This window comes from Sorex araneus, chromosome 1 (genome assembly GCF_027595985.1).
Source record: "Sorex araneus isolate mSorAra2 chromosome 1, mSorAra2.pri, whole genome shotgun sequence".
In the NCBI taxonomy this organism is placed as follows: domain Eukaryota; kingdom Metazoa; phylum Chordata; class Mammalia; order Eulipotyphla; family Soricidae; genus Sorex; species Sorex araneus.
The window spans coordinates 53,392,301-53,408,490 of NC_073302.1; the positions used below are offsets into that span (position 1 = coordinate 53,392,301).

Below are 16,190 nucleotides of genomic sequence, written 5' to 3' on the forward strand. Positions count from 1 at the left end.
CCCCTCTACCCCTGCAAAAACAGGAGAGAGAGAGAGAGAGAGAGAGAGAGAGAGAGAGAGAGAGAGAGAGAGAGAGAGAGAGTTTCACAGTAGATTCCAGGGAGTATGTCCAGAGGTAATTCTTTCAAACTGCACATCTACAGGGCCTCCTGACAGAAGTCAAGCTCCTGTACCTAAGGGTTTTCCCAGTCTTTCCACTAGAATGCCTCCCGGGATGTTCGTTCATTTACACTGGCCATTCTAGAGCTGATCTCTCCTTGCTATCTCCTGCAATCAGAGTCCTGGAAGAGAGCGAGGGAAAGAGGATTCCCAGTTTGAAGCTGAAGCTGAAGCAATTCTAGGAAGAAAGTCACTCACTTCCCTCCTCGCTTTCTGCCTGGAGGATCTGCCCGCTATGGTGCAACCTGCTTTTGTTTGTTTCTTTTTTAACTTGTGTATCCTGCACTCCCCAGGTGGTTCCACACAGCAGGTGACCATCCTGAAGGATTCACAGCAATTCTCGAGACCTCAGGCTCCAGCTGTGAAGCGAGTGGGTGAGACTGTCCCGAGGTGCCCACACTTTCAACTGGTCACACTCACCCACTCAGAACCAGAGACAGTGCCGGGGTTGAGGCAGGCACACGCCTTGCATGCAACCGAGCCTGGTTCCATCCCTGGCCCTACGTGGTTACCAAGGGCCATTGGGTGTGGCCCTGAAGGCCCCTGTATACACCACCTGGGTAATCCTCAGGGCCCCAGAGCCACGGGCCGCAGGCACCAAAGCATTCTCAAGCCCTTGCATTGAACTACTATCCTGGTTGGGTGAGAATCACTGGGACCAGCCTGAGCACAGCTCCAGAGGCCCATACAAAAAAAAAAAAAAAAAAAAAAATTGCAGCACCCTTGCCAACGTGGGCCCATCCGCAAGGCCACATATCTGCCTCGGCTCTCGCCACCTTCCCCCAGCCGAGAGATCCAGCAGGCTCAGGTGACTGACTTGGTTTTCAAGCTCCTTCAGGCTTGAATAATGGAGTGAGAGGTGAGAGGCAGAAGCCTTGAAGCGCAAACAATGAGGTCTTTTTGCCCAGGCTCAGCCTGCTCCCTGGCGCTCACCCCACTTTTGACTGTGCTTCTGAACCATTCAACAGACTCCTTGACAAGGGCTCAGGCTCTGCCCTGTGCCGTGTCTGCACCTGGTAGGGGAACCAGGGTCTGACCCCAGGGCAGATAGACCCATACCCCCACCCACCCACCCTGCCTCGGGCAGGGCTTACCACACGCAGTGCAGGTAGGGAAAGTGGAAGGCCGACAGCAGCTCGCAGAAGGCCCGGTCACTGATCCAGCAGAAGAGTGCGAGGGTCCACCAGAGGCCAGAGAAGAGGCCCAGCTTAAACACACGCACGTTGTCACACCTGCATGGGGGGCCAGAGAGGCACAGGCAGTCAGTGGGGGTTTCCGCCCACGGCACTGGCCACCTCCTGGTTCTTCTCCTGAAACAAATCTCAGAAGCCCAAAGGGAACTGCTATTGCCCTTTTCTTTCCTTTTGCTTCCAACTGCCCCGCGCAGTCCATTCCCCCAGCTGACTGCCCGCGACCCGTCCAGGTCTCTCAGGACTCTGACTCCCACCCGACACCTGAGCCCTGGAAGGAGTCACATTTACTTGCTCCCCTTTGTGAACAAACAAGCTGTGTCAGAGCCAGACTTCGTGTCTGGCTTCTGTGACTTCTGTGTCTTCGTCAGCTACCTGCAGCAACATCAGCAAAGGTAGCTTAAAAATTGAGGTGGGCATCCAGTTCCAAAGACTGGCTCAAATGTATATTTAAAAAGTTGCTTAAAGAGTGTTTTAGGGGCTGGAGCGATAGCACAGTGGGTAGGGCATTTGCCTTGCACGTGGCCTACCCGAGTTCAATTCCCAGCATCCCATAAGGTTCCCTGAGCACTGCCAGGAGTAATTCCTGAGTATAGAGCCAGGAGTGACCCCTGTGCACTGCGAGGTGTGACCCAAAAAGCAAAAAAAAAAAGAAAAAGTTTTAACTGCTGATAGCAGCCCTGGAATCCCTGAGCAAATGTTTGGGAGCCTTATAAACAAAAAAGAGTACCCTGAAAGTTCTCTCATTCTTGGAGCCAGACAGTACAGTGGGCAGGGCATTTGCCTCGCACACAGCCCACCCAGGTTCAATCTCTGGCACCCCATATATGCCCTGCCCTCCCCCCCAGCCCTCCAGAAGTGATCCCTAAGCACACACTCAGGAATAAGCCCTGAGCGCAGCTGGGTGTGGCCCCAAAAAAATCAAAGTTCTCATTACAAGAAAAAAATCTTTTGTTGTTTTGGGGCCACATCTGGCAGTGCTCCAGGATCACTCCTGGTGATGCTCAGAGGACCATATGTGGTGCTGGGAACTGAACCTACGTGGGATGTATACATGGCAAGTACCTTACCTTACTTACTGCTCTGGCCTCAAGGGAAAAACATTTAAACTACTTGTATTGTAACTATATTGTAACTATGCAGTAACTATGCTGACTAGACTTACTCTGATCTTTTCAAAATCATGCAACTATCAAATCATTTTGTTGAATAGCTGAAATTAATATAACCTGTATGTAAATTTTAGCACAATAAAGATATTCCATTTTTTGGCTTTCAGGCCATACCGGGTGCTGCTCAGGGGCTATTCCTGGCTCTGTATTCAGGAATTACTCCTGACAGTGCTGAGGGTTGAACCCGGATTGGCCACATGGCAAGAGATCTAGTCACTATACTATCTGGCCCCCATATTTCTTTATTTTTTTCTTTTTGGGGCACACCCAGTGATGCACAGGGGTTACTCCTGGCTCATGCACTTAGGAGTTACTCCTGGCGGTGCTGGGGGACCATTTGGGATGCTGGAAATCGAACCCGGTCGGCCGCATGCAAGGCAAAGCCCCACCCGCTGTGCTATCACTACAGCCCCACCCCATAATATTTCTATAAAAATAAAAATAGGGACTAGAGAAATAGTACATCAGGTAGAGCATTTTTATCCCATGCAGCTGACTCTGGGGTTCAATCCTCAGCACTGAATATTGTCCTCAAGCCCCACGAGGTATAATCCCTGAGCACAGAGCCAGGTGTGGCCCAAAACAAAAAATAAGAATAAAAAAATGAACAGAGGACCAGAGAAATAGGACAGTGGGTAGGATGTTTGCCTTGCTCCCACCTGACCCATGTATGGTCCAGCACCATGTATGGTCCCCTGAGCCCCACCAGGAGTGATCCCTGAGAACAGAGCCAGGAGTAATTCCTGAGCACTGCCACATGTGGCCCCAAAACAAAAACAAACAAAAAAAAAACCTAGCTGCACTAAAGACTGCAGTCCTTCTCAATCAGCTCTGGGCTGGAGTGATAGCACAGCGCGTAGGGCGTTTGCTTTGCACATGGCCGACCCAGGTTTGATTCCTCCGTCCTTTTCAGAGAGCCCGGCAAGCTACTGAGAGGATCCCACAAGCACGGCAGAGCCTGGCAAGCTACCAGTGATGTATTGATATGCCAAAAACAGTAACAAATCTCACAATGGAGACGTCACTGGTGCCCACTAGAGCAAATCAATAAGCGACGGAATGACAGTGACAGTGCACTAAAGACAACATTCGATGTCTAGCTGGGCTAAACACATCAAATTTCTGAAAGTAGTAATGATTCTTTCCGCTCTGCCCTTTCTCTGCAGGCTACTGTGAAAGGCTTGGCCTCACCCACCTGCCCCCTCACACAGCACCCCCCTCCCCACAAGCCCATCTTCCTTGCCATTCCCCGCTGCCATTGAACCAAGGTCCCCCATGGCACTCCGACATGTTCCTGAACCACACTGTCATGAGCTAGAATGACATACCTTTGGTAATTGTTTGTCTAATATCTGTCTAGATTTTAAAAGAGCAGGAACTAACCATTGGATTCCCAGTGCAAGCAGTAGGGCTGGCCAAGAAAGATCGGGGGTCATGAAGCATGAAGCACAAATCAACCACCGTGTGCTGACTGGATTGCTAAAACTAAGAATCAAAGGACAATTGCATGTGGATTCCAGGAAACTGGTATAACTTTTTTTTTCCTTTTCATTACAAATAAAACAGTAACCACATTAACTGGGCGCCCACTTCTTAAGAGTCCATGCGAGATGCTGTAAAGGCGAAACAAACAGGCTCATGCCTAGCCATTTTAATAGTTAACACAAAAACTGACGCACATAAACAGAGACAGTCTGGCACAAGAGGATCCGTGTCTACTCGGCTGAACTGAACGGAGGTTCGATTTCATTAGGCCTAGAGAGCCTGGCTAGAGCTCATACCGGCACGGACAGGGACCGGCTGGAGAAGTGGGACGTGTTTGTGTTTGTGCTGCTATTCTGTTGTGTCGTCAAGAAGCAAGAGAAGCAAAATGTCAAGGGATTAGCCATTGTGGGAAGGGGGGCTGGGAGGCGGCGAAGAGGGCGGGGCTGGGCTGGCATCTTGAAGCAAGGTCTGGGGCACACACTGCCTGTCCCTCCTCAGGCCAGGGAGCCATGTCCTGCTGCAACCTACTGAGGGGCGGGGCGGGGGGAGGGGAGGTGGCTGCTGGGCAGGGAGGGGCGGGGCTTCTTTTCCAAACCTGAGCCCCATTAGATTTTCTCCTGTTTCACAGAGTTTAGATCCAAATGTCAGCACGCCCTTCCATGAAAGGAGCAGCACAAAAGTCCTATTTACAGCAGGACTCTATTTGAAGATGGGAAAACCATCCAAGGGGCGAAGAGGCCATCTCTCATTTCTTCTCTTTCTAAGTCTTTGTTTTATTTGCAAAGTTTTCTTTTACAATACATTTCCTCCTCTAATCCAAAAAAAAAAAAAAGTCTACTTTTAAATAGTTTTCATTTTTAAGATTTAAAAGTAAAGTCAGCTGAGTCACTTGATAATGTGACAATACTGTAAATGTCAGTAAATGTCAGGTCATAACCCCAAATCACAATGAAAAATCTGTCTCCTGGGGCTGGACAGATAGTACAGTGGGTAAGGCCTTCGCCTTGCATGCAGCCAGCCAGGGTTCGGTCCCCAGAATCCCATGGCTTCCCTGAGCACACCAGGAGTAATTCCTTACTGCTGGACCACGAGTTATCCCTGAGCATTGCCGGGTGTGGCCCCAAAACAAACAGAAAAATAAATTGTTTCCTTGTCATCTGAGAGGAGGTTCCAAAAGGACCGTAAGGGGGCTGGAGTGATAGCACAGTGGGTAGGGCGTTTGCCTTGCATGAGGCCGACCCGGGTTCGAATCCCAGCATCCCATAGGGTCCCCTGAGCACCGCCAGGAGTAATTCCTGAGTGCAGAGCCAGGAGTAACCCCTGTGCATCGCCAGGTGTGACCCAAAAAGAAAAAAACAAACAAACAAAAGGACCATAAAAGCATGACAACACTCGAAAGAAGCTCTTGGAATGAAGGCCATTGAGAAAGAAGGAAGCTAAGGGGCAGCTCCCCTCCTGTTTCCTCGGACCAACAGGAGACACAGCAAGAAGCAGTGGCTGAAACATCACAGCTCACAGCTGCCCACCAGCAGGCAGACCCCGGGAAGAAATACAGAGAGCAACTGTGCATCCTCTTGTCTGGGAACTCAATCAAAACAGGCCAATGAGGGGCCAGAGAGATGGCACTGCAGCTAGGGCGCTTCCTTTAACGCGCCTGACCTGGGTTCTCTCTCCAACATCGATCCACCGAGTATAGCCAGGAGAAATTCTTGAGTGCAGACCCAGGAAGTAACTCCTGAGCACTGCTGGTGTGCCCCCCCCCACGCCAGAAATAACAGGTGAGGGGAAACCAAGCTGTCGAACAACTTGTCTCTTCTTGCTCGGTTCAGGTAGGAGTTCAGCCTGGAGGTAGCCCTGAGCACCTGGAATCTAGGATTAGCAAAGGAGACAGACCCTGCACCACACACTAGATAGTGCCCTTAGTGGAGAGGTCTGGGGTGCTGTGAGGTCATCTGGGACAGAATCTGAAGGCTGAGCACCAAGAGGCACGAAGCAGGAGGGACAGGAAGAAGGGATGAGGCCCGTTGGGGACACAGAATGACAGAATGCCTGGCAGGGGAGCTTCTGCAGGCAGACGTCATGGTGAGGGCTTGGAATGTTATATTAACTGCAACAGCAGTGACAGGAAAAGACAACCCTGATGAGTCGGGAGGTTCAGGAAAGGAGAGGCAGTCAGGTTTCTGGCTTGAGCCACGGAGCGAGCAGTGATCCCATTCACTGCCACCGCAGACAGGGAAGTGGGAAACCAGAGGCAGGACGTCTGAGCGGTCCGTTCTAAGAGCTGAACAAAGATGAATAGGTCACAGATCATAAAGTCATGACCAGAACAGAGCAGAACAAGACCGATCTGGGTGCTTGCGCAGGAATGGAACAGGGTCACAGGAACAATTAGTAAACATTTCTATGGAACTAAAAGCAGAGTTGACTGAAGACAATCGCTGACTATGCCAAGCATTATGTATGCGGTACCAGTTATGTATGTTAGATGAGAAAATTGTTCCCATCGTATCAGGATACCCTGTATCTGACCAATATAAGCTCTGTGTCGACTGTGTTCATGGCTCAACCCATTCTGGCATTAGCCAGGTGAAGTCTGCATGTGTAAGGAAAGTTGGCTCTCCCTCTAATCTTTCAAGCCTCTGCACCTGTTTCTTGGTCGAATTTCTGGAACAACAGGAAGAGAATTAGAAGTGGAAAAGGCGGGGCTGGAGTGACAGCACATCGGGTAGGGCATTTGCCTTGCACGAGGCTGACCTGGGTTCAATTCCCAGCATCCCATATGGTCCCCCAGCACTGCCAAGAGTAATTCCTGAGTGCATAGTCAGGAGTACCCCTGTGCAATGCCGAGTGTGACCCAAAAAGCAAAAAAAAAAAAAAAAAATGTGGAAAAGGCAGGTCAGGAGTGTGGCTTGGGATCACTGTGACACATGCGGTTGGCAAGATCAGGCAGGTCCGTAATGGTGGAGGCAAAAGGGAGGACCGGGTGTGAGACCTACATTTAGAGATCACTCACATACGGACAGGAGTGGAAGGCACGGAAGCAAAGGAGGTCCCTAATAAGGGGAAGTCCAAGGAGAGAGAAGCAGAGAGAACTGTACTTTAAGGGCCTCACACAGATGACCATGCATAGACAGACGCTGTCGTGAGAGACTAAGAAGGAGCCAGCCCGACCAGCAGAAGCCCAGGAAAGGGGGATCACAGGAGCACAGGAAAGAATGATTTAGCTGAGCTGTGCAACTAGCTCAGGGAGCAACATGGAGCGAGAGGAAGGCTGGCAAATGACCACTGGATGTACAATCAGGCAGGGTTTGAGTACAGAAGTGCAGGAAGGATCCAGACTGGAGCAGGTTTAAGAGCAAAGGTGAAGCCAGAGGTGGAAACCACTTTTCAGGAAGTTTAACTGCAATGTACAGGAGACGTAGCAATAGATGTATCTGGCTGGGAAAAATGTGACTGAGTTAAATTTTTTATTTCTTGTTTTATTTTGTTTTTATTTCTTGGGCTACCCCAGCAGTGTTCAGGAGCTGCTTCCAGTGGTGCTCGAGGAACCACGTAGTATCAAGGAGCAAACTTGGGTCTCCTCCATAAAAAGTATGTTTTCGCCTCCTAGACTCAACCAATGAACTGAGAACCAACTCCTTCCTTCCTTCTCCCTTCCCTTCCCTCCCCTCCCATTGTGGGCCACACAAGGAGGTGCTCAGAGGCTATTCCTGACTGTATTGAACAGTAACCCCTGGCAGTTTATGCCACAAACAAGGCAATTGCCTTGCCCACTCACTGTACTCTCTCTCCAACCCAAGACTCAGCTGTTTTGTAGGCTAACAGAAATCACCCTGTAGAGGCCTGAGCAACAGTACAGTGGGCGGGGTCCTTGCTTTGCATGTGGCTGACCTGGATCAGAATTCGATCCCCGGCACCCTATATCTTCCCTTGAACCCCAACAGGAATGATCACTGAGCGTAGGACCAGAAGTAAGCCCTGAACACTGGCGGGTACAGCTCAATATAAAGCCAAAAAGATTATTTGGAGGCCAGGGTAATAGTACAGTGGGTAAGGTATTTGTTTTTATTTCTTTGCTTGGCTTTTTGGGTCACACCCAGCGATGCACAGGGGTTACTCCTGGCTCTGCACTCAGGAATTACTCCTGGCGGTGCTCAGGGGAGACCATATGGGATACTGGGAATCGAACCCAGGTCAGCCATGTGCAAGGCAAATGCCCTACCGGCTGTACTATTGCTCCAGTTTCAAGGTATTTGTTTTGAATGCAGCAGACCCAAGTTTGATCCCCAACATCCCATATCATCCCCTGAGCACTGTTAGAAGTAATTCCTGAGCACAGAACCAGGAGTAGCTTTTGGGTTATGGCCCAAAAACAGACAGACAAATTTCACCTAGAAGTTGAGCCAGGTAACACCTAGACAATTTCCAGAAGCAAAGAAGCTATAGGAACAAAATAGGAATAACACATATGTAAAGGACCAACCTAAATGAAGAGAGAAATACTCTGTATGCGGCTGCAATTGGTAAAACTGATAATAAGACCACTCAGCTGTGACAATGGCTTGCTTTTAAGAGCAAGGTTTTGCATATAGAATAGACATATATTACTCTGTAACTACTTAGAAAGATTAGAATACTAAAGGGAAATATGTTTCTCTATTTAAAGACCCCAATCTGGAGCAGAATTTATTTAAAATATTCTTCACTAGCCATTGTATTCCATATTTGCTCTTGTTTGAGTATTATGAATTAAAAATATTTTCCTTTTCCCTAAGCTATTTTTAACAAAATTATAGGCTAAAACATATTATTAGACTTGAGTTAAAATAAACTAGATTGCAGTGAAATTTCAAGAAACAGGGCCAAATCCAGAACAGTCTATTCACTTCAGGCCTCATAAAAACCAGCAACCCTAGACTATTACAAAAATTCATTTCAGATGTCTTTATCAGTTTTTAGATTGTGTGTTTTCCAAAGAGCTTCAAAATCAGAGTTGGCTTTGGCAATAGATAAGCAGGCTCCACGCCACGGCAGCCAGTCCCTCAAGGCCCAGAAACTCTGACATGTCAGTACAACTAGCATCTCCACCCAGGATATATTAGGGGGAATTTCTAAATAATAATCCTAAGATCCCCAAAAGAGAGAACAGAGTAGAAGAGGTAGATACCACTCATTTAGGTTGATTAAACTATCCTTGATGAAAGGTAGAGGTAAGGAAAAAAAGATGACAAATATGGCTGAATTATCTACCCAGGTACCAGACAGGGTTAATCCTCGACACACGACTAAAAAGTCTATGGGGCAAGAAAGAGGGTGTTTGGGAGGGCCCTGAGAAAACGTTGAAGAGAAGTGGCAACACTGGTGGAGGATGTGGTGCTGGAATGTTCTATGCATGAAACCCAAGTGCCTACCTACTGTCTATATCTCTGACCCCTATAAACGAGTAGGGCATTTGCCTGGCACACTGTGGACCCAGGTTTGATCACCAGAACCCTATATGGTCCCCTGAGCTCTGCCAGTAAGATTCCTGAGCAAAAAGTCAGAAATTGCCACAAGGTATGGCCCAAAAAACAAAAGCTAAAACATAAGAATATTATTTAAATGCATTAATATAAGGTCACACATTTAGTATTTGTGCTCTACCACTGAGCCACATCCAGGCCTGAGGTAGTTAAATTTGTAGTATATCATATGTGTCATTTTGTAAGTAGCAAATTTTAAGTAATTTTATATTAATTTCATTTAATAAGTGACTAGTTTATTTTCCACTTTGACTATATTTACACTTGTACTTTTCCCTTTTGGGGTTTTGTTTTGTTTTTTGGTTGGGGGCCACACCCTTCAGTACTCAGGTGTTACTCCTTGCTCTGCACTAGGAATTACTTCTTGGTGGTGCTTGGGGGAACCTATGGGATGATGGGGATTGAATCCTGTTCAACCATATGGAAGGCAAATGCCCTACCCTCTCTACTATTGCTCCAGGCCCTACACTTTAACTTTTCTACAACAAATATGCTAATCAAATGTGAAGACTAGAGAGAGTATATCAGATAAGGCACTTGCCTTGCACACAGCTAACCCAGGTTTGATCCCTGGGACCATATATCACCCCCCCGAACAGCATCAAAACTTATCCATGAGCACAGAGCCAGGAATAAGCCCTAAATACAGCTGGCTGGGGCCCAAAACACCTAATATGAATAATAACAATGACAATAATAATTTCTAAAGAGTGGTAATGATTCTGGAGAAAACAGTTCACAATACAGATGAGGAAGGAAGCCAGATTGAAAGAAACTTGAGAACAAATAGGGCAAGAAAGGGTCATGGGAGAGACAACTCTCTTAAGATAAGTGATCATAAAAAAAAAAAAAAAACAGAAAAGCAGGCCAGAGAAACTGTACACAGATAAGGTGATTCCCTTGGATACAGATAACCAGAGGTCAATCCATGGCACCCCATATGCTCCCCTTCCCCTGAGCACCACCAGAAGTGATGCCTGAATGCAGAGCTAAGAATACACCCTGAACTCAAATGGCCATGGTCCCACTCCAAAAGTATCAAATCCTCAGGCCCCCACCCTAGACCTTCAGAATCAAAACCTTTGCATGGGCACAGTTAAGCACCTATGCTTGCAGTGAGCTGCCTGAGGGATTCTGATGAGTCCTCTGAGTAAGAGCCATGGTAACTGGCATTGGGCAAGAGCTCAATCAACACTGGTCGAGTGAGTAAGCGAATGAGCAGGCACATTCAGGGTTACTAAGAAGCTTTCCAACTTTTTCAAGTAATATGATGATGTAGCAAGACAATTTTAATATGTCAGGCTAATAACACCAGCATTTTGGTGTGTATGTGTGTGTGTGTGTGGTGGGGGCCGTGGGGGTACTGGGCACACAGGTAGGGCTTAGTGGTTACTCCTGACAGGTGCCAGGGATGGACATGGGTTGACCGTGCACAAGGCAAATAAAATTCAGGGTATTCGAGAACTTTGCTTTTTATTCAAATATCTATTTTTCTACTCATAAGGAGACACTGCTATACTCTTGGAGGAACTTTAGCCTGGCTCTGAGATGGGTTTCTCATTTCCACAGTCCTCAAAGAAGCCAACAAGACAAGACCTAACAATGTCCTGCTGCCAGCCAGCAAGTTTAAGTACCTCTTTCACCACCTTTTGTATTTTGTTGGTTTGTTTTTGTCTTGGGCCACGCCTGGCAGTACTCAGGGATTACTCCTGGTTCTGCTGCTGGGCTACAGGTGTGGCCCCAAACATTAATAATATTAATAATAACAAAAATATTGATAATAACAAGGACTCCTGCTGGGCTCCAGGGACCAGAGAGGGTGCTAGGGATCAAACGGGGGTTGGCTACTTGCAGAGCCAGAGCTCTACCCGCTGTCGCAGCCCCTGCCACCACCTTTGATTCTGCCTAGTAGAGCTGATAATAACAAAGCAATGGGGAGGGTGGGTGCATTTTCACTAAAAACAAAGACTGAAGGCCAGAGTGATAGTCTAGTGCGTAGGGTGTTTGCTTTGTACACAGCTGACTCAGCTGGACCCCAGAACCAGGAGTGATCCCTAAGAGCAAAGGCAGGAGTAAGCCCTAAGTATGGCATAAACAAACAAACAAACAAACAAAAGCCTGAGAGAGAATGTGGCTTAACCTATTACATTGAGCACAAAGGGACACAGATGCCAATTTCAATTAAGATACTCCATGTCCATAACAATAAGCCAATTGATGAACATGAACTTCTACAGTGGGAGAAAAGAAAAAGAAGGATTGTCAAATAAGGACAGTGGCCAAATGTATTAGAATAGGGGCAGAAGATAGTCATGGACCAAAAATCTAAATGGAAATCCTTCTGGGTCTGACCTGAGTTAAGTATAGAGCTTCCCAAAAGGAACACAGTTATGCAAACAGTAGAAGCTAGACCTAATAAACTGTAAATAAGCCACAGAGAAATATTGCCATCAGCAACGTCCAAGAGGTCAGATTTCCTTGGACATAAAAATTTACTTCCTCTTTCCCCTTTCTCTTTTTCCTTTTGTGTGTAAATGCAATAACCTATTTTTTTGCTTTTTGGGTCACACCTGGTGATGCACAGGGCTTACTCATGGCTCTCTGCACTTAGGAATTACTCCTGGCGGTGCTCAGGGAACCATATGGGATACTGGGAATCGAACCTGGGTTGGCCGCATGCAAAGCAAACGCCCTACCTGCTGTGCTATTGCTCCAGCCACCCCCCCCCCTTTTTTTGCTTTTTTTGCAATAACCTTTGTAGGATAACCTTTTCCTCCTTATTCTTGTCTTATAAATAAACCCACTCCCTAGTACATTAATGAATCTGGCCCCCTCGGCCTAGGTGAGTGCCAGGTTCTTGAGATGCCCCTGCTGAGCCAGCTTGTTGATCACTGGGATGCATTACAATCACTCAACAGCTGGTCCCCTCTTCAGAAATGAGATTAACATTTTGAACAAAACCCATCAGCTTGCTTCCAGCTCAACAGTGAGAAACTAACTCTTTGCGTAGAGTCAAACTTCTCTGCCACACTCAGGAGCAGACAAAGAACCAAGAGCTGGCATGTTTCTTGCACAGAAATAGCAAAAAGGGGAGGGAGACAAAAGGCACCCACCTCTTGAGTTCTGCAATGAGCAGCGCGGTGCAAGGCAGCCCCAGGGACATCAGTGAGATGCTGTTGATGGCAGGCTTGACAAACGCGAGGCCTGTTGTGACCGCAGACAGGACACAGACCACCACCTTGAACCTGCCCCTGAGTGGGTGAAAGCAAACCAAAATCATTAGCAAAAGGAGGTGTGGAGCGCTTGTGGAATGGCAAAGTCTAGGCACTGCTGGTGGGAGCACAGATGGAAAACAACTGGTTCCCCACGTGCCAATAGTCTCAAAACCATTCATGCTCAACGGAATTTCCACTTAAAAGTGTTTTTTGTTGTTTGGGGCCACACCCAGGGCTTACTCCTGGCTTTGCATTCAAGGATTACTCCTGGCATGGCTCCAGGGACCATACGAGGGTGCTGAGGATTGAACCTGGGTTGACCATGAGCAAACAAGCACCCTACCTGCTATACTATTGCTCTGACCCCCAAAATGGCTTGATGTAGTACCAGAGATAAAACCCAGGCTACTTTTCTATGTCTGTTTGTTTCTGTTTTTTCCTTCCATATAATCTATAGCACGGTTTGGCAAACTTGTTCTGTAAAGGGGAAAGGATTAAGTATTTTAGGATTGATTAGTTAGATTCTCTGCAATGACTAGTTAGATTCTCTGCAATGACTACCAGTCACCGAAGACAATAAATATGTGAACAGGCATGGCAGTGCCCCCAATAAAACCTGATTTGCAAAACACAGACATGGACCTATGTCATTTGCAGATTATAGTTTTTCAACCCCTGTTCTACAATGTTAACATGTATGAACTTTGCAATGAAAAGCAAGAACCACTGGGCCAGGAAGATGGCCAAAGGGCTGGAGCACACGCCTTACACAATGGAGCCTTAGGTTCAAGTCTTGGGAACACATGGTCCCCCCAGCAAGGCTGAGAGCAATCCCTGAGCTGGCAATAACCCCAGAGAACTTCCAGATGTGGCTCCCAAACAAAAAACAGAGACTATTTACCAAAAAAAAAAAAAAAAAAAAATCTTGTCCTAGTTTAAAAAGAAAACTAGGGCTAGGCGCCAGAGCAATAGAACAGTGGGTAAGGCACTTGCCTTGCATGCGGCCAACCCAGGTTCAATCCCCTGCATCTCATACAGTCCCCTGAGACAGGAATAACCCCTGAGCATTGCTGGGTGTGATAATGCCCCCCCCAAGAAGTTACTCCTGAGGACCCACCCAGGAGTAGCCCCCTGAGTACTGCCCAATGTGACATGAGCGCATGCACACATAAGCAAAAATGTATCTAACACAAAATGAAAGGTCAGAGAAAAAGTACAGAGGTTAAGATGCTTGCCTTGCATGTGGCCGACCCAGGTTTAGTACCTGTGGGCCCCCAGGCACCACCAGGAATAGCCCTGAACACGAAGGTAGGTATAGTCCCCAAATCTCCCAAATTAAAAAATAAATGTTTAAAAAGTGAAAGGTTTTTAAAATTCTAATGTTTATATGTACTGACAACCCACTGCAACTTTTTGTTTTTGTTTTGAGGTTCTCATCCAGCAGTGCTCAAGGCTTATTCCCTCTCTCTGAGGTCAGGAATCGCCTAATCACTCCTGGAGACTATACAGGGTGCTGGAATTGAACTTGGGTGGGCCATGTGCAGGGCAAGCAGCCCACCCCCTGTACTAACACTTCAGCCCCTCCACTGCAATTTTGTGTTAAGTTTTTGATAGATTGGGGTCTTAGCATAATTATTGCCCTGTCTTCACCCGCTTTCGGAGCGGTACTTTTGGGAGAAAGGGCCACAAGTGGTGACGTGCTTCGGGACACGCTCCCTCTCTTCTCCCAGAGATTCCACTTCCTTATCTGTGGAGCAAGAAGTCAGGAATAGATGATCTCTAAGTTCTGAAACACAGGAGCTCAAGCTTTTCCTGAAGTTTGTTATTCTTCATTAGCACGATTTATTTTGGCCAGGAGCCCGGAACCAGGTCACAGTTAGCCAACTAAGCTAGCAAATTAATTGGGATGAAATTCCATGATAAAGAAATCAAAGCGCATTGAAACCTTCACGTTACAAACGTTATCTCTTCAGGAGGAAACCTGTTTATCATCAAGGCATGGGAAGTTATTCATCAAGCTGCTAACTCTGACTGGAATGAATCGGCATCACAGCCCTGAACTTCACACAGGGGAAAAAAATCAAGAAATGAATTTGTTAAGTATGTGCATACATAGGAGAGGATCCTGGCAGCAAATGTTCAGGAAAGTGCTGTTTTCCCCTGGCTTTGGCTGGCCTTTTTCAGCTGGTCACCTACTCCGTACACTGACTCTGTCCGGCACCCCTCCCACAGAACCTCTCTGACATGGTTCAAGGTTCTCTGACACATACCAAAGGCCTCTTCGGGTCTTTCTGCATTGAATTAATACATAAGCGACAACTTTTGAACTGCACCACCCTTCGAAGCCAATGGTTTACAGTAATGCGGGGGGGCTACAGATGCTGGTGACCCCAGCCTGAGATCTGCATGTCTCCATCCCTCAAAAGCTGTGGCATCTTGGGGAAGACACTGAATGCTCCAGCTCTGAGGGATGTCCATGGAAATGAAGACCCCCTGCATTCCTGGTGTTCTTGTCACCATGAAAATGTCCAACACATTGCTTAATGCCAGAACCACTAATTGTGTACCTGCCATTTGAGAATGAATGCTATTCTATTTTAGATTGGGGGTTTGGGAGGGCCATACATGGCTGTGCTCAGGGGGTCTCCATAGGGTGCCAGGAATCAAACTGGGCTCAGTCACTTATGAGGCAAACACTCCTGCCCTATCTCTCTTCCAGAGAATAAACGTCACTTTAAAGAACAGCCACCTCCTGATAACAGCACGTCCTCAGGGGAAATCTGGCTGCCTTCTCCCAAAGGCTCTGCAGAGTCCTGCCAAAGAGTTCAAAGGCAAAAAACCTGACGCAACTTGCTTTCTTGAAGAACACTGAGGGACACCACCCCACATCACGGCCAGAGGGTGTGGAGGAATGTGCTTTGGGAAGGAGCTTCACCAACCAGGACATCCTGTCAGTGCAGGGATCCGCCACTGGCAAAAGTAAACAGGGGTCACATGCCTGGCAGAAAGCCAGCTGGCCCCGGAGGCCCCACTGGCCTCAGCTACAAGGGACTACAGAATATCCCACAGCCAGCCCTCCCCCAGCCCCCAGTGTTTTCTAACCCTCTGCTGTTCAACTTTCACACACAGGTTCAGTGGCCGCCCCGGGCTGCACACCAGGTGGGCTGGGATTCACTGCTTCAAACCAGCGGTGGTCTACAGTTTGGCGGGCTGGCAGTGGAAAGCATCTGCTCTAAAACTGACGACGAGCACCACGACCTGCGTGTCTGGTTCTGCTTTCAACTTTCCAGCGCATCATGGTCTGATGCTGGAATATAAAGTCAGGAGTCACGAAGTGTCCCAACTGCCCACATCTCCCAAACCACATTCTGGCTACACAATACCAGCCACATAATGGGATTATAATAATGCTGCTACCATGTCTTAAACACTTTTTATTTTATTTTT

General features: G+C 47.5%; 1 protein-coding gene across 1 annotated transcript in view; it reads right to left on the minus strand.

Moving 5' to 3' along the window:
- Positions 1–16,190, minus strand: part of ACER2 (alkaline ceramidase 2) — a 40,819-nt gene that overhangs the window by 8,410 nt on the left and 16,219 nt on the right. Inside the window, exons 4-5 of the mRNA XM_004600175.2 lie at positions 12,642–12,779; positions 1,254–1,391 (exon numbers count right to left, since the gene is read on the minus strand). Of these exons, the coding sequence (XP_004600232.1) occupies positions 1,254–1,391; positions 12,642–12,779 (276 nt within the window). The remainder of the gene's footprint in view (positions 1–1,253; positions 1,392–12,641; positions 12,780–16,190) is intronic.